This window comes from Theropithecus gelada, chromosome 5, assembly GCF_003255815.1.
Source record: "Theropithecus gelada isolate Dixy chromosome 5, Tgel_1.0, whole genome shotgun sequence".
NCBI lineage: Eukaryota > Metazoa > Chordata > Mammalia > Primates > Cercopithecidae > Theropithecus > Theropithecus gelada.
The window spans coordinates 19,361,884-19,381,146 of record NC_037672.1 but is presented as its reverse complement, the minus strand read 5'-3'; the positions used below and the strand labels follow the sequence as shown (position 1 = coordinate 19,381,146).

Here is a 19,263-nt window from a genome sequence, read left to right as displayed (position 1 = left end):
TCATCTCTCCTCATAAATTTAATTTATTGTAGCTTTACCTGATATACCACCTTCTCAATATAGGCAAAGTTCATGGGACATATTTTTTACTACAACTTTAATGCAACTAAATCCCACCATTATACAAAATCTATAGAGCATACAAAGTAGAAGAAAATCACTATGATAAGAAATAAAATAGACTACCTAAGAAAACCATTTTAAGTGTTTCATATTGCTATATGAATATGTTATGTCTCCATCTTACTCTTCTCCTTTTAGCAACCTATAACAGCTTTCTGTTCCTCTTCCCTATGATCTGGATTTGACCAATTCGCTCCTGTGTCCAGGTTGATCTTGCTCCCACATATATCTTATACAACTCTCACACTCTCGTTTCTCTCTAAACTCATTCTTTCTTTCAGACTTTCTAATGATGACAGGTTTCTGCATCTTAGAATTAATTCAAGTTTGTCCATTACAGAGCAACAATTGTCTTTTTCAAAAAATCCTTTCTCAGCCAAACTCTTCAAACTGCAGTTTATATACTCTCTCGAATATTAATCAATACTTCTTTTCTTAACACTCTGAAAGGTGGCTTATTGACCTACCATTCTATCAAAATGGAACCTTCTAAGAGCAATATGCAGGTCAAATTCCAAGACCTTCTCTCAGACCCCAGCTTGGTTAACTGGCAGCAGTATTTGCCTCTGGAGATCATTTTTCCTAGAAGTCTCTTCCCCCCTTACCTATTAGAGCCCTCTGCAGTTTTTATTTAGGTTCTTGAGCTTCTCCTCTCTTACTCTCCTTTTCATTAGCCAGTTGATGGTTTCAAATATTGACTGTTTTCTATTATGTTAATTACTCCAAAATTTTTGCCTTAAGTCCTTGTCTTGCTTGCTCCAAAATTATTATAGTCTGTATTATTTTAGTACTTCTAAATGTGTCACTGGTCCTTAAGTATTTCACAAATTGAGTTCACTGTCATCTTCCTTTCCAGTTTTGGTCCTGCTTCTCACTTTCTTATATACAACAATATAACCACAACCTCCCCATCACTCATACTTGAAACTCTGGCAGAGTCTGGTTTATTTTTCTTCATTACTCCTTTATCTCATCAAATGCCAAATCCCGTGAATTCTGCTCCTACATTTGCTATCATAGCTGTTTCCACATCACCATTCCTACTATTACTGACCAGCTCCTACTCTTCTGACATCTCCACCTGACCAAAGAAATAGCCTCTGAAGAGGCCTCCTGCCTTGCATTCTCTCCTTTTGTCAAATCACTGGCACACAGCCATCAGACCAATTATTCTAGAAAATTCAGATTAAAACTCCTATGTTCAAATGCATTCCAAATAAAATCCAAGATCCTTATATCCACATGACCATTCATGAACTGACTCCAATGCATATTTACAATTTATTTCCTGGTACTATCTCACATATCAAATATCAGGCAAGCTGAATTCCTATTTGATCACATCTTGTACTTTCATTCCTACTGCCTAGCTTATCATATTGTATTAATTCTGAAAGCCTTGTCCTCATCTCTGTAGTTTCATTCACTACCTATCTTTCAAGGTCTAGCTCAGTGTTATTTCTACACAAAGACTTCTATGCTTGAGTTATCATTTATGGAATGATTACTATATGCTAAGCACACATAGCTCTATGTGTGTTAATTATTTCACATCAAACTGACAACCACTCTTAGTTTTAAATGGGATATAGAGTCTCAGAGGATAAGAACTTGTCCATGGTCTCACAAATAGTAAATGATAGGTAAACCTGGGGTTCCAACTAAAACTTTCTGACTCTGGCTAACCATTGTACCTTGCCCTCAACTTCATGCCCTTTGTAAGACCTTGCACTTGATGTGTTCATCTCTTATTATGTTTTTCACTGTGTACCTCATTTAATAGTTTTCAATTTGAATGTCACATTTGCTAATAACTTGATGGGCAATCTCTGGAAAATTCATGGTGCCTTTAGGTAGTAAATGGTTACTTAATAAATGTCTGTACCTTCACAGATGACTATATAGTTCCCTTATGAGAAAATTTAGTATGCCATTCTGCTCTTTATCACATCTAATATCTTCTGACCAAGTGTCAAGGTCTTCAGTAATCTGTAGTTTTAAAATTAGATGGAGATGTATTTTTTAGGGCATTATTTTTCATGATGCCTCAACATTATCCTGTTATTCTAATTAGGTTCAACTACAATCTTTCAAACAATGCTCACTGCCACCTCTGTTCTTTGCTGCCAATGTTTCTTTTTCAGGAATGTCTTCTATCTCTTCCCAAGTTATAACTTATTCTTCTTTCAAGGTTCAGCCCAAAAATACTTACAGATGTCTTCTAGAGGTAAAGTAATGTTCTATCAATTAAAATTTTGATGAGAATGATATTATTATGTGTATAGGTTATTCAGTGTCAAATCTCCCCATAATCTAGAATTCCTGCAGAGGTTCATGTCTTATACTGCAAAGCTCTAAGAACACTATTAAACACATGGTAGATACTTTAAACTAATGGCAGTGGGTCCTGTGAACTAAGATTATTCTCATATAAGGTACATTAGAGAAGTTACTTTATTATCATAATAAATTGGTTAAAATGAGCACTTTAAAAACAACTTTTTCACATACTATGTGGGTCTATTCTAAGAAGCTGTTCCTATCATTTCAACCAAAAAAATCCAAGACAATTTACTCAGTTACAATTTAGAATTGGCCTATAAAATAATAATATAATGGGCTGGGTGGTTAAGAGGGATTTTCTTAGTGAATATTGAGGTAATGATTTTCCCTAGTGCTTACTTTTTAAGATCGTAAAAGCATTCCAATTTACATCTTATGTGATCTTGTTTGATCCACATGACTTATATTTGGTGAGGACATAGAAATGCATTCACCAACTGCATATAAAATATGTGTGCAATACTTTGTCATAAGAATTTAACTTTTAATGGAGGTACACACTGCTTCAAATAGGCTAAAACATGCACTATATAAAAAATCTTTACATTTGACTTTGTAATATTATCCTTTCTACACTTTGCATTGAACTATCAATTCAAACAAAACAGTGAAACTGCCTTTTAAAACATGAGCTCTCAAGGAGGCAGAGCATCACCTACTGTTCCTGCGGTTTACTAACCCCAGCTTGGTCCCTTTTTATACTCCTACTGCTCCAAACTGAGAAACAGACAACCACAGATATACAGGCCCAAAGGGTGGAACCAGGTATAAATAATTCTGTTTGTCTTGTTTTTCCTAAAAATGTATTCCTTTTAGTTCTATCAGTGGAAGAAAAAACATCATAGCCACTTTATCATGGTATGTTTTTAAACAATCAGAGTAAGAATCAATACACTTCTGAAGGGAACATTTGTCTAAGCCAATTGATCAGATGTGCCTTTGATAAACCCAGAATTTCCCAAAGAAAATCAAAGTTTGGTTCACTGGGAAGGTGGAGAGATAAGAAAGAATTTCAGGCACATACATTTCTGTGATGGTCTCTGGAAGATTTGTGGGGATCTCAGTGAGACCTTTCCCACGACAGTCTACGATATTGTTGCTACAGGTACAGGCGGCAGGGCAGTGCAAAACGCTACAAGAAGGAGCCATAAATGACTGGTGACCTAAAAAAGAAATAAACAGAAATTATATTTTTCCTCCTGAATATCATAATTGTGAAACATACAAACTTAGCTCAAGTAACAAAGCATTTCACATAAATAAATCTCTTTAAATACGTGATCATAAGATGGTCCTATATTTCTAAAATATATTTTAGGAGGCATGCATTTATATATTCAGATCAATAAAGCAAATGAGAGGAAGTAAATGAGATTCTAACAACTGATCATAATACTGCTAATTTTTAAAACTATTGTGAGAAAAGCTAAATTCAGTTTCAAGTCAGAATTACATTCAAAACTATTCTAATTTCCAAAACCCCAGCAACTTCAGACTAATTTATATTCATTCCTAATAAGCTTAAATAGAGCTTGATCTTTATCAAATTCATGTGGCTTTATGTACTTTGTGGTTTCTTTTAAAAATAAAACAAAACAGTAATACTTCCATCAGAAGATAATTGTTGCTCAAATTAAATAATCATATGCCAATAAATGTGGAGAAAAATTAGATAATCCAGAATGTGATGTCTTGATAGGTTCAAAATTGTCAATTTCTCTGAAATTATAATAATAATTTGTATAAAGTAATTTTATTGTTAATAAAAAATGATTCTCTTGGGGGCTTGGAGTAATTTAAAATTTTAGTTTAAGTAGCTCCCTTTCTGTATGCACTTTTATCACTCAATATTTGGAACAATTTTTAAATGAGACATTAATGGTTGAATGGTGAGCAACAGAGTATCAGCACAGTTGTACTAAACAAGCATCTGGAAATGCATAGTTTCTGGAAGACAGCTGGGGACTGCCCTTTCCAACCTGCCGGGAAAGGGCCCTAGCGGTGGTGATGTGCCAGGAAGAGGCTGCAAGCCAGCTGCTAATCCTATCCCTCTAAACAAGCTCTCAAACTACAAAAATATCCTCAGTCTAAAAAAGGAATGTGAACTTGCCTTCTTCCTCATCTAGAAAACAGAAAGGAAAAAGTGAAGAGAGAAAAAAGTGGTTAGTAACGAACTGTTAGTCATTTCATTATTTAATTTTTTTAAAAAGCAATCAGACATATTGAGAACATTCCATGATCGTACACAAAAATTTTGCTTAGGTTATAAAACATGTGAAAAAATACATACAGGGTCTAAAATATAACCATTTAAAAGCATCAAGTACTAGTCATGTCTCCCTACCCCACCTTTAAAAATCTGTGAACTACTTATGACGCATTATACGTTTCTTAAAATTTTGTTTTGTTGTATTTTGAACAGATACTTCTGAAGCTGAAGCAGAACCAACCCTATCTATATATAAACAAGATACTATGTATCACTGTGTGTGTGTGTGCGCACGCACGTGTGTGTGTATGTAATCAGACCACCTCCGTTGAGATCCTTGGACTCAACTATATAAACTTCGGCAAGGTTATTCTTTTTCACAGCATTTGAATCTCCAAATATAGAGATATTACATTTCTCATACAGTTGTTATGAGGGAGGTGAAGGGAGGTAAATATATGTGAAATACTTAGGTTGGTGCTTAAGCATATTAAAAAACTCAGTAATCAATTAGCTATTGATTGATATTAGACACAGCCTATGTCTTACTTATTTATTTATTTATTTTATTTATTTTTTGAGGCAGAGTCTCGCTCTGTCGCCCAGGCTGGAGTGCAGTGCTGTGATCTCGGCTCACTGCAAGCTCCGCCTCCCGGGTTCACGCCATTCTCCTGCCTCAGCCTCCCGAGTAGCTGGGACTACAGGCACCCGCCACCACGCCCGGCTAATTTTTTGTACTTTTAGTAGAGACCGGGTTTCACCGTGTTAGCCAGGATGGTCTCAATCTCCTGACCTCGTGATCCGCCCGCCTCGGCCTCCCAAAGTGCTGGGATTACAGGTGTGAGCCACCATGCCGGGCCTATTTAAAAAAAAAAAAAGATGGAGTTTCTTTTGAGATGGAGTTTCTCTGTTATCACCCATGCTGGAGTGCCCTGGTGTGATCTCAGCTAACCACAATCTCCACCTCCCAGATTCAAGTGATTCTCCTGTATCTGGGAGATACAGCCTTCCAAGTATCTGGGATTACAGGCATGCACCACCACGCCCAGCTGATTTTTATAATTTTAGTAAGAACGGGGTTTTGCCATGTTGGCCAGGCTGGCTTGGAACTCCTGACCTCTGGTGATCCGCCCGCCTCTGCCTCCCAAAATGCTGGGCTTACACGCGTGGGCCATGGTGCCTGATCCTATGTCTTATTTTTGATTTCAGATTGTTTTTATTAAAGCTGGTCATTTAATATTTGTTTTAAGTAAAACTGAACCATTAGTATACATGTATGCATGGAAAGTATTTTGTTACTTTGCAACTATGGCTGAATTGCTCTTTGAATTTCTTAGCAGGGATCTAGGATTAGCTAATCATTTTTGTTTTCAATTGTTGACATAAAAGTAGCTATAAATCATCATGTAATAGGAAAATAAAAAATCACAAGTAGAGCCATCATTTAGCGATTTTCCATATTTCCCCTGGAGTGGAAACTGAAAAGTGTTTTAGCATCATCTAGATACAAGTAACCAGTACTTGCCAACCGATATAGTAAGGTCTCAGAACATATTTTCACTGGAAAAGAGGATCTCTGTAGAGTGATTAGTGCACAATTGCACATTAGTGAACAACACTGAAACCTTTGAGGCATGCAGCCCTCACATTCTGTTATGTAATGTGATACAATAAACACAATAACATCATTCTTCTTTCTCCCTTACCACTGCAGACAAATTCTCGTTTTTGAACCTCAGCTACATTATGACCTCTCAGGTGGGAGGGGCCCATACACTGAGTGTACAGACCAACCCGGGGCCTTTGGCGAAGCCAGTCGGAGAGCCAGGCCAGGTGGCAGTCACAATACAGGTTGTTTGAATGGAGTCGACTAAATGAGAAAAAAAAGAAGTGTAAAGCAAGAAAACAGAAAGTTGTCATTTCATTAATAATATATACCTTTATTTCTTAACATAGAAGTAAAGCTAAGCAGATTCCAATATAATTATTTTTCCTAAAAATTAAACTAATGTACAATCACAGAATCAAGTCTCTCTTCATTTAGTCTGAACTGAGCAATTTATAGAAGCTTGAATATGTCCATAAAATTATGTTTTAAATGAACATATTTCACTTATGTTCATTTAAAAGAGGAAAGAGAAAAAAATAAGTCCAATGCAAATTGCTCCACAGTTCCAACATCCCGAGAGCCAATAGGGATGGGGTGGGAGAGTGGGGAGACTGGGCGAGGGGCAAGTTAGTAAAAGTTGTGGCTCCCAGTTTGAAATATCAATAAGTCCTGCCATTATGAGTCTCTATAGAAACCACTTGTAAAACCTTTTCAGCAGGTCACTTGCATTTTTTGCTGAACAAGACAGAATAATAATTCAATATAAAACACTTTTTTCACATCCTTATTCTGATTTCCTTCTTTTGTTGTTTAATCACAGAAAAGGGATTAGCTCCTTTGGCTCCTGGAGACCTATCCTCAAAGAGCAGCGACTGAAATTAAAAGGCACAAATGGCTGGGAGTGAAGGAATTAAGTGAGTGGCTCTGTGTTGGCAGGATCCACACAAGATCATGGATTGCTTCCAAGTGGCAAATTGCACTTCTCCATTAATAAAATATCAGACAAATGTATCCACTAAATTAGGTAAATGACTTCAAACTGGCTTTTCTGTTTTCTCAAACTAAAGAAAAGGACATCCAAAGCTATAAATCAAAGCACTATTCCCAGAACCATCTATGACACAGTAATACCATTTTAGTCCTTTTAAGCTGATGTGTTCAATTCTAACCCAATAACAGTAATGGATATTAAAACATGGAACTCAGTCCAGAAAGATAATTAGACCATAAAAATGGAATTTTTAAGTAGCAATGATACTGTAGAATAATGACCCAACCAAAGCAAAGGAATTTAAAGTTAAGTGACTGCTTTGCATTCTCCTTGAGCTTGTAGATAAGGAACACAATTCTTTGCTTCGAAACTAGAAGGCGTACCACAGAACAAAAAGCTACATTTTGGGAAAGATGGGTGTCCTCTGGCTCGGTTTGCTTGGAAGTTGAAGTTCTGTCCTTTGGAAGCCACAGAGGCGCACATTCCATATCCTTGTACTCTAAATATTTCCATCTAAACCAAGCACATTACAAAAATTCTAATTATGTGTGCACAAACTTGAAACGAGAAAAGAATGTAAAAATGGAAAAACCTGATTAGTAAGACAGACTCATGAATTTCTACAAGAAAATAAGGGACACTGTCAAAAAAATTCAGATGAATGTTTTTACAATTTCGTTGGCTTTGTTTTTGCAAAGACTGAAAGCTTGATCAATTTCTTTTTTAAAAAAAATGCCTGAAGTTAATGGGAAATTATAGTTTTGAGTGAATTGGGCTGTTAATTCAGTCAGATTAGTCTCATTCTGATAGCCCCAAGAATACAGAATTTAGCTATGTCTGTATACTTGTAGAATTCCTTTATTTTGCTAAATAATATTCCAAGGAAATTATAATGATGTGTTATTACACACAGAGTTAGATTTCAGTAAGAAAAAAATGACATTAAAATTGGTATTGCCTAGTTCATTAAAAAGCTGGTAATTCAAAATTTTTATTACAAAAAGAAAATTAATGTTTTCCAGTTACAAGCTATCAGAAAATGAGAAATATTTTGAAAATCTAATCAAAATATATTTACCCAACTTAAAAACCCTTTTTTTTCCCAAGAAGTCTGATGCTTTGGTTTTGTTTCCAATCATGTCCTACATGTTATATGTAATATACTTTTTTTAGGTCAAGGTGATTCTGAAATTCAGTTCAAATGAGATTTACCTCTGAAATTCTATAATTTAAAGTCCACCCTGGGCTTTAAGGATTTTAAAGCCTACTCTGGGCTTTAAGGATTACTTTTTCTTCAAGAGAAAAGAAATAGCTATAGTCAATACTTTATTAGACCAAAAATATCTTAATGTCCATCTGTAACCCCAAAAAAGATACTTTTAAATATAAGTGCTGACACAACCTTAATTATAGAAGCACTAGAGGGTGATGCTATAATTTCACGTTATAAGGAATGTTGGAGAACCAGTTTAGCTTTATTAGGTCTGCTTGCAGTACAGCAATAAAATCATAAAGATTTCCCATTTATCATTTCTGACAGCCAATCAAGGAGTCTTCCATTTCTTAATGAAATGTGACCTCCACAATAGCTCAAAGTAAATGTTTTTTTTTTTTTAACTCCAAAGTTCCCATAATGCATATCATTTAAAAGAAATCTTTCCAGTTTCCAGAATAATAGCTCATTCCCACAAATATCATATCTAGTCTTTTCCCAAGTTGGGTTTTCCTTGTCTACCTTGTAAGCTAGTGGTCCCATCCTTTGCTTACTGAATATGTTATTTAAGGGGAAGCTTTAATTGATTAATATGACCTTTACATATATTGTGACTACTTACAAAGTCCTAAGTTTAGGCATATGGTTGAAACTTGCCACAGAAAGTCTAGTAATGTTGTTATTGTTGAGAGTGCTGTAGAATTAAAAAGAAAAGTTAGAATTTTTAGATACAAAATTGATTGATCATTTTATATACTAACATAGAGAAAATGTCTTGTACTATGCTTATGCAAGACAGCTACCTGGTAGAGATGACACAGAGAATACACTACTCTATAGACAAGTTGATAAATAATTTTCATAATTTAACATGTTACTGTACATTTTGTTTTATTCAACATTTACTACAAATTTATGGCCTCATTCATAGCATGTTTGACTATTCACATTCTACTTTATGTACCTTGTGCATGCATGTCTATTTATGATATTGGTTAAGAAATAAACACGGGATAGTTACAGTTGGCAAATATGCCCAATTACATTTCCGTAGAGTGGCATTATGTGTAATTAGTGTCCATGAGTCAATAAGCGTATTTGAATTAATATTCTCTTACTGAATTCTCATAGCAACAATACAGAATCATTCTTGTCAGGCCTTGGAACAGAGTCCTGATAACTATTATTTACCGCAGACATCAGCCACTGCTGTAATTTGAGTGGAGAGAGCTATATCTATATCTGGTACTTGTATCATGTGGGGATGAAGTAACTTGCTGTAGCACCGTGTTAAAAGATTAATCCATTCTAATGGTTTTTAGTTGCAGTAGCATATATTGGCCTTTGTTTATTGCTGTGTGGCAGCAATCATGGTTTCTTGAGGTAGCAGATCCAGGAATATGTGTGGTGAAGAGAGTTATGGTGAAAATAAATATCATCCTTACTTTTCCCACAATGCAACATTATTAGTTTTATTATTATTATTATTATTGATTATTTCTACTTCTACTACTACTCATTCATTCATCAAATATTTCCTGAATGGCTATTATTTTATGGTAACATGGAGTATTATAAAAATAAATCAGACATAAATCCTGTCCTAAAATAGCATACAGTCCAGCTGGGGAGATGAATTGGACAAATTACAAAAACTAGTTAGGCTAAGACATGAGCTTTCTTCACCCTTCAGAAAAATCTGGTTGTGATAAGAAAGTGGTAGAAGTTATCCCAGGGGTATACAAGTAAAGTGTGGACATGGAAAGCAATTCTAAGACTGGGAGAGACTGAAGGTACACATTGAGGTGGTGACTAAAGAAGGCAAGTTCCTCTGAAGGAGGCAGGAGAAAGCATCAATGGTCCTGGTGGATGAAGTTGATATTGGACAAGGGTTTGAATGAGAGGTTGCAAGTTCACTGTAGGGCCTGAGCAGAGAACAGAAATGAGAGAAGCAGGCCACGTGCAAAAATATACATGATGGGCAAGAAAGATGGAAGAAAGCAGACAGTTGGGGATGGTGAAGAATATGGTAAGCTAGCAATGATAGTCTCTCTTGTGGCAGATAATGTCCAGCTCCAATGGACTATTGACCTGCTGTAAGGGAGGGATGTCAAACAATCAGATTTTCCAAGGGAAATTAGAAATAAAAAGTTTTAGATCTTTCTAATGTTTAAATAGTGGCAACTAATTAAAATATTTCGAACAGTCTGTAGACTACTTATGTTTGAGCTACACAAAAAATATTTTTGAGGCCACTTTGGGCCAGTTGGTGGCTCTGGTTATCAATGGTGCATTCAGAAGTTAAGGGAATGACAAAAACTTTTCAGTAAAACATGGCATGTCAGCTACAGACCTACATCATGCATGGACCCTCTTTACTACCTTGTTTTGCAATATATTGAATTATATAAGAACTATTCTAAGTGATTTGAATTAAGTCACAAAAACTAAACCACTTTATGGGGGACCTACAGAGCACTGGATTTGTTGGCTCAGTTTATCTAAAAGCTTTTAGCATTTTCCTATGTGCAGGTGAAATGAGATGTCTTTTTCAAATGCCATTAAAATATATCCTGATGTTTGAATGCAAAGGTTAAACTTCTCAATGGGATTTGCTTTCAGATGATCCCTTTTCCCATCTTCAAAATTTATACTGAATTAATATGGCTAAAATCTTTATAGTGTACAGTATTCTGAAATATGACTTTGGGAATAAATTGTTTTAAGTACTTCACACGGAGAAGACATGCATTAATTTTGAACTATAGTTTCTTCTATCTCCGTGCAAAGGAAAATTTTCATTGAATGCCAAAGACTTCAGTTATCAATTTGAAATCTTTTCTCAGAATGTTAGTTCACATAATGCAACTAAAGGAAGACATTATCTTAGTATTTTATTCAGTACTGATGCTGGAAAGAAGTACTGATACTGATACCCAATGACTGAAAAATATGCAGAACCAACAAAATTATTTTTAAAATTAATAATAAATATAAGTGTTAAGTATGATTACCTGTATATGTTACCGCTATGGTCAACTTCTATTCTGAAATAATGGAAACTTATATATTGTACTTATTTAGTTGTGAATATTTTCTCCCATGTGTAAGTCTATTTCTGTCTTCAACTTCAAGATTTTCTTTGTAATGAGTAAATATTCTAATACAAAAGACATCTTGATGTATAAATATTAGCCTGTATAATCATGGAGCACCTCTCACACTTATATCTTGATTTAGTCATCTTACTCCCTTACCACCATGCATATCGCTTGGCAGATAGTTTGGTATTTAGTGGATATGAATCACTATGATTAAATTAAATTAAATTATGTCCATTCTGTGAAAAAGAAAAACAAACATGTAAAAGCAGCAATTGAAGGGATATATATCATTTCTGAGTCCAGTGTCCAAAGAAAGGGAAAATATTGATCAAGATTTAGTTTCCAATGTTATTTTTGAGACGGTATCTAAATATTAAGAAAATAAGCAGTTACCTCTAAATCCTACAAATCAGAATCTGACAATAAACCAGTTCTCCATGAATGTGCAAGTGTTAAACTGCTTCCTTGCTTTCATCTACCTTAGATTTTCACTTGACTTCTTGGACTCTATTCACTCTTTGTACACTCATATATATCCTAATTTAATACACTTTCATCAATGACTGAGGGCGATTACCTCATTTTCTCCCATCTAGCTTCAGTATAGCCATACATTCATAAATGGTTCAAAGAATTAAAATTTTAAAAAATCTAAAACCCTTGGAATCTGAAATTTAAGGCAATGTGTACGTTAATGTTCCTTCATTATTTCCACATAAGCCAGTACATCCTAAAGAGTCACAAATGGTAAAAATAAGGAAAACAGACAAATCATCTTTCTAGAACTCTTCTTAATGCAAACTCTCTTAAGCTTTTGACCAAACATTTATAATAGGTAAACTTTTGTTGTATTTCATAATCGATGTGGGCTTCATAAATTCTTGTCTTTTCAGTGGTCCAATTTTGGCTCATTTATCAACTGATTTTTCTAGGGGTTGTTTAAAGTATAAGGATTGAAAAAAAAAATTTAAAGTAATGTCTGCTCAACTTTATAAAATTTTAATATAAAATATTTCAATCTTTTAAATTTACATTGTCTTCTATCATATGCTAATTTTTATTATTTCTTCAACAAACAAACTCTGACCAATATATACTTCTTTAAGATGTATATATTAAGGTCCTCAAAAGAGTTTCCAAGATTTTGGATTTCTATTTTAATTCCATGCACCATAAAACGTCACCCTTTGGTGTGTTTCCTCATTTTTGCTAAAGTCATTTTTTAGATATTTTGATTAATCATGACAATCAAAATGTATGAGATGACTGTGTTTTCATAAACGTACTGCCTCTGATGACAACGATATTAGTTTATAGAAAATAAGCAAATGTAGTTATTGTATTTGTGGGTAAAAGATTTCAGTGCCTAGCACAGTGTTCATTCTACCTTATAAAATATACACAGTAGGTATTCAATACATTTATGTGTATATATACATATATTGAATAAATACACTGAATAACTACATATTTAAAAATAATTTAAGTTTTTTGAAAACTTAATAACAAGGTAGTTTACGGGATTCAATTCATCCAAGATAGTCAGTAAACTTTGCATAAAATGATTGGTATCATTCATATTTCTAGTTAGGAACATTGGTTTAATAATACATTTTTCACTTGATCAGCTCTGTCTGATTAACTCTTGTGGTAGTCTCTTCATCTATGAATTTTAGTGACACTGACTATGGTTTTGCCATGAGACCACTACTATGAAATCATTCTAATTATTCTGACTCTGAGATACCATCAGTGAGCTTTGTATATTAAAAATGGTTCTGGTAAACAATTTAAATAGTGGTCTTAAAGCTAAAATGTATATGATAAGCACTTTGAATATTTTTCCGATAGAAACTTAGACCATTATCAATAGAAACAAAGGTGGCCTCTCCTGTAGTTAGAGAGTAGTCTATATTTTTATATTTCACATTTTATCCCAATCAATTCATTCATACATACATATCTTTTAAAATAATTAATAACTCATTACATTACACAGCTGGAAATTCTATTTTCTTGAAATTAAAACTAAAACCGTATAAAAATACTGATAAAATAAGCTATTCTAGCTGAAAGATTAATTTATTTTCAGAATTATATTCCATTCCTGAAACTAGATTTATAAAGTAATGAATCCATTTTTTGTTGGGAAGAGGAAGGATTTTATGATTTCTCGATAACTTTTAACAAATTGACTAAAAACACACTCACATTTAATTCAATTTTAGATCTCTGACTAAATTTGTCAAGGATGAAATAAAGCAGAGAAAAATATTTTAATTTGTGGAGGAAATGTAAGTGTATTTAAAAAGCTACAAATGTGGATTTTTGGCTGAAGAAATTCGAAAAATGTATAGGCGGCATATGATGCTTTAGTAACTATAGTTTTCATTAAAATTTGTAATTTCATTAAAATTAATAAGTGATTGATCAATAGAGGCTACTTAGTTGCCTCTAACCAATTTTGTCAGTCATGTCTACCCAGCGAGGAAAGAAGGAGGTTGCCCATTATAATTCAAGTCTGTATGTTGTACGTTACAAAGTCAGTAGTGAAGACTTGAAAATGGATCTAATGGGTGGCTTATTAACCTTAGGAAGCAGATTTCAAAGTATTCTTACAAAAATGATGTTAAATCACCTGGTTAAAAATTTTATTTTTTTAATGAGAAACTGTGTTTCCATTGCCTAACAACGACAAATTATTCCAAGATATCAGCTACTAAGAGGGTTTTTAATGTTATTTTTCCTATAAAGTTGATTTTACCTCAACATTTAGCAATGATAAATTCTATGAATCTTATAAAACTATTTATAAGAACATTTGAGTGACCTTAGACAATTTTACCTAACATACAGATATGGTACGCAAGGTTTTGCACACACGCATTTAGACTCTTCCCTGTATTCACCATGAATTATTTAAGGTATCTCTTGAGAGACTATTTTGACAACAAGGTTTTAAGCTAGCAGATAAGCTTCCACATTTGTCCTGTCCAGACACAAAGCCCCCATTAAAAGAGTAAGAGAAATAGCAGTACTTACAGCACTTCCAGGTCCCGGAGAGCCCTGAATGCCCCATCTTCAATACAGCTGATCTGGTTGTAATCCAGTTGCCTGTTAAATAGATTACGAGAATCTATGTAGAAGGGATGGACAGTAGCTGGGGTAGGTGATGGGAGGTTTCCTGAAGGGTCTATGATACCCTGGACACACTCACTGAAGTGCCCTCACAAACACACTCATCTGCTTATGAATGTCATAAGCCATTCTAGCCTCTATGCCGCCACTGAAATCTCTTTTTGTTCTGAACTGTCTGTGCAAATAGCAGCCCTTGGAAAGCTCCAGGAAATAATAACTGCACCTTATATTAAATGCCATAGGAATGCAATTTCATTACATCGAGAAAAGCTATCCATTAAGAGCTTTCAGCGTCATCTTGCTGAAACAATTTCATTAAGGTAAAGGACTGTAAATCACTTAATGTCACATGCACCCCCTCAGTGACCTAACAGAATCCATTTATCAGAGAAGCCCAGCTGCATGTTAATTTCACTATCCTTGGCATGAAAGAGCAACACTACTTTTAGGTTTCCTTCTTTTAAAAGCAGTTTTCCTTCAAGAACTCCAAATCGAGAAAGGGAACTGACATCCCATATAGTTTGCTCTTATTCCCAACCAGAAATACACTTTAGAAAGCTAGTAATTGTTCTATATTAAATGTCACTATTTTAGTAATTCACATGCTTTATCATTATATGTAAATGCTCTGCATTGTAAATACAGCATACTTTCAAATTAAGGAACTTCCAGAATTATATCGCTCTTCAGAAGATAGGTTTTAAAGTATTAAATAACAATTTTGCTTTTTAAAATGATGCTAATTTTGGTTAAAGCCACTAAGAAACATATACTGCAGGCACACCATAAAAACGCTACATGTTTCTATGGTAAAAAGCCTAAAAGCTGTATCAGCTAAATTCTAAATAATGCATCATTGAAGTAAATGAATCTTCCTCAATATCTTAAGCACTTGTTAAAATTCATAGTACAAAAAAAGAATGCTCCAAACTTGGTTATGTCTGCTTTTCCTGCTGCTTGTTGTGGAATTAAAATTTCCTTGTTCGTATTGAGCCTTCTACTTGGTTGAAATTAACAGTGGAGTACTATATTGTATCTGTATGACACTCTTTTTTTTTTTTTTCCCAAACAAGCAGTTGTTGTTTAAATATAGTAGTTTGAATGTTAGAGATGTTATTATTTCAGTTAAAAAAGTATTTTAATGTTTCACTTGAGATAGAAACAAAATGTTTCACGGAAGAGGCGAGTTTTCAGCTCTGCAGGCACTGGGTGAGAGAATGTGGATGAACAGGAGTAAGATTATGATCATAATACAGATGTATCCTGTCCTTGTTTCAAGTTCAGCATTCACTGAAAGGGCTAATTCATATCTGAGGTCTGTTCGTAAAGAACTGTTTGAACATTTCTATAAAATAGTGGTTACTCTCACAAGACTACTGAATAAAGGTGCAATGATTTAATCCAGTGACTTTCAGAGGGGCCTCTTCAAGTTCCTCACTTTAGAAATTATGTATATAGACAATGTCTCATGAAATATACATCTCATTTGTAAGAAGATCTCTAGGGGACACAATCATACACAAGGCTACCTTGATGTCATGCAAATGGTACAATTTAGGACATGCAATATTAACAAAGGTACGCCCCAAGGAAGATACAATTTTACTGCTTGTATAAGCCTTAGTTTATAAAACTTAAGGTTTTCCCCAAATCATAGCTAATATCCATGCTACTACAATAGCCTAAATCATTTCTACTTATTAAGACGTAATGCAGAAGTATTTTATTTTCTAAGAAGACATTTAAAGTCTCATGATGTAATACGGCTGCTGTGGTTCCAAGAAAACACTTACATTCTTGAGTACTTTTGATTTTTACAGATTAAATTCATTTAACAATTAAGTTAATAGCCTTTTTATTTTAAAGTGCTATATATATATCTCTCTCTCTACACTACTATTCTCTAACCTCTTGAACAATTTATCAAAGCCATTTAAATTAGTACAATGGCATAAAGTGTTACCCCTGACACACTACAAAAGAGAAATTGTTTCCAGACAAATTGGCAAAATCTTTTAATGCTATCAAATTTGCCTAATGCAGTCTCCAGGTTAATCTGTAAAAGGGTGAGCTGTATGTTTGCCCATATCTTATTATCCTTAGCTGTCAATGTATAAATCAATGCTGACACAGCTTCTTCTAAATCATGCACACGATACACAAAGGGGAACCTCCAGCATGCCAGAAAGCACTCAAGCAAACCTTGTCCTACAAGGACTGGAAGGCCGACAACTTTCCTTACAGGAGCAGAAGTTGAGATGCTGCTGGAAACTTTGGTAATTTCACTGTTCTTTAACATTGCTCATGGTTACATGCTGCTTCATATTCTTAACAGAAATCTAAGCCCTTATTGGTGCTAAACCATTAAGAATATTTGGTTTCCATAGGACTGATGTTTTCTTTAAAAGTTCTCCGAATACTGTTGTATCTGAGTCCACATATTCCCTGAACATGAAGGTATTTCATGAAGTTACTCATATGAAAGGACAATCCAAGTTAAACAAGTAAATAATTCTTACATTAATCTGTGAATTTCGTGATATTCAAAGGAAGGTTTACACAAAGTGTTGTGCTCGTATGACTGCTCATGAGAAAATCTCTCCCAACAGACCTCCATTTGTCTGTATGTGGTTCAAGATAAACAGTGTCAAAACTATGCAACAATGTAATTTATTTCAGGGTTTCTGGACTACTTAGCCGCACTCTTTGTTTTGCCCTGCTCATTCCCTTCTCCACTACCTTTCAAGCCCTGCCTACTTCTGGCTTCTGTAAACAGGAAAGGATCTGTTCTCTGCCATACCTTTAGTGACAGGCCGGCCTTCTTTAGATGTGATTTCCAATTGTGCCATGAAATTATTCTGAATTAAGAAAATAGCAAGGAGACTTTTTCACTTCTCCAAAAAAATTATGCTTCAACTATTCACTAAGACATAGTGTAAATTTGCAGATCATTAAAGAGATTTGGATGTTAAGGGCAGAAGTATCATAAGTGGTTTTTTTCAGACCTTCGGCTGACCTAACTTAGCACATACTTTTGTGTCTTCATCTCCCTTATTTCCTGACTCCAATCTTCCCTTTGGCTTCTATTCAAATTCCAAATTGCCTTTCTATGAAATCCTTTGCTGTCCAAGTGTGTACATTTGTGTTTTGAAGAACTGCTTTAATCTTATGGAAATGATGGGGTTAAGAAGAATAATATTCATGATCTCGGCCGGGAGCGGTGGCTCATGCCTGCAATCCCAGCACTATAGGAGGCCGAGGCGGGTGGATCACCCGAGGTCAGGATTTCGAGACCAGCCTGGCCAACATGGTGAACTCCATCTCTATTAAAAATACAAAAATTAGCCAGGCGTGGTGGTGAGCACCTGTAATCCCAGCTACTAGGAAGGAGGCAGGAGAATCGCTTGAACCCAGGAGGTGGAGGTTGCAGTGAGCCAAAATCGCACCTTGTGACATTGCACTCCTACCTGGGCAACAAGAGCAAAACTCCATGTCTTAAAAAGAAAAAAAAGAAGAATATTCATGATCTCTCAATATTAACATTCTTTGATTTTTTTTTTGATGGTAGGACGTATATCTTTGACACCCTAGAATAACTCTAGATAGTCCATTTTGATTTTTACCAGCACTGGTAAATTTAGTCTTACATAATGCAGTGTGTCGATGGACTCCATACATTAAGAGATACCACTCTATGCCTCACGCGCAAAAAGTTCTGAAGCTCATCTGATTTTCTTTAATACTAAAAATAATTTGTCCTAGTTTCAAATTTTGATTTATTCCTTGTATGGGGGACAATATACAATCTTGCTAAATATAAATTTTACAAATAGGTATATTAAATGACAAAACGGTTAAACATCTGTTTACTTGGCATCCTGAAACAGTTAGAGATGCTAGTCCATCATTTAGGTTTTCTTAAAGAATTTCCTGTTTTATTCTTTTAAAATATGGATATCATACTGCATTTGAATTACATATACAACACTTAGATTAATAACATATATAAAACTGCAATAATTTCAATCAGTGTGTTCCTACCCATAGCAAATTCATGTTTTACTGCAGCATCCAAGTTATAAGTTCTCATAACTAATAGGTTTTTTGGTAAGAATTAGATGACACATAAAATGTACTTAACTGTAACAATGTAGAACGTAGCAATCTTTAATAATTTCTAAGCCAATCAGGATCTCTCAATGTCTCAACAAAATTATTATAACTATGCTCCAATTTTGTATTGTTTTGTTTCATTTAAGGTGCTAGAAATAGTTTACTTCAAGTTCATATCATTATTGTAAGATAGAAAACTCCAAAACTATAGTTGACTTAAGACACATCAAAATGGCTAAAATCAATATGAAGGAATAACAATTTTTCACTACTGTCAAGAAACGAAATAAAACATATAAACCACATGGGAGAAAAAGAATAAAAAAGCTCTACATATATGAGCGTGGTCTCTTCTCCTTCTTCCTATATATGTATAAACTTCAAGTCAATACAAATGTCTATATATACCAATATTTATGC

At 34.4% G+C, this 19,263-nt stretch overlaps 1 protein-coding gene across 4 annotated transcripts in view; it reads right to left on the bottom strand.

Annotated features, from left to right (window-relative positions):
• The window catches only part of SLIT2 (slit guidance ligand 2), a 370,015-nt gene that overhangs the window by 124,108 nt on the left and 226,644 nt on the right, over positions 1 to 19,263 (bottom strand). For 2 of the 4 annotated variants that reach the window (XM_025385835.1, XM_025385833.1), the window contains exons 6-10: positions 14,635 to 14,706; positions 9,111 to 9,182; positions 6,382 to 6,545; positions 4,577 to 4,588; positions 3,491 to 3,629 (exon numbers count right to left, since the gene is read on the bottom strand). In XM_025385835.1, coding sequence (XP_025241620.1) covers positions 3,491 to 3,629; positions 4,577 to 4,588; positions 6,382 to 6,545; positions 9,111 to 9,182; positions 14,635 to 14,706 — 459 coding nt within the window. The remainder of the gene's footprint in view (positions 1 to 3,490; positions 3,630 to 4,576; positions 4,589 to 6,381; positions 6,546 to 9,110; positions 9,183 to 14,634; positions 14,707 to 19,263) is intronic. The other 2 variants (XM_025385834.1, XM_025385836.1) reach the window with 1 other exon arrangement.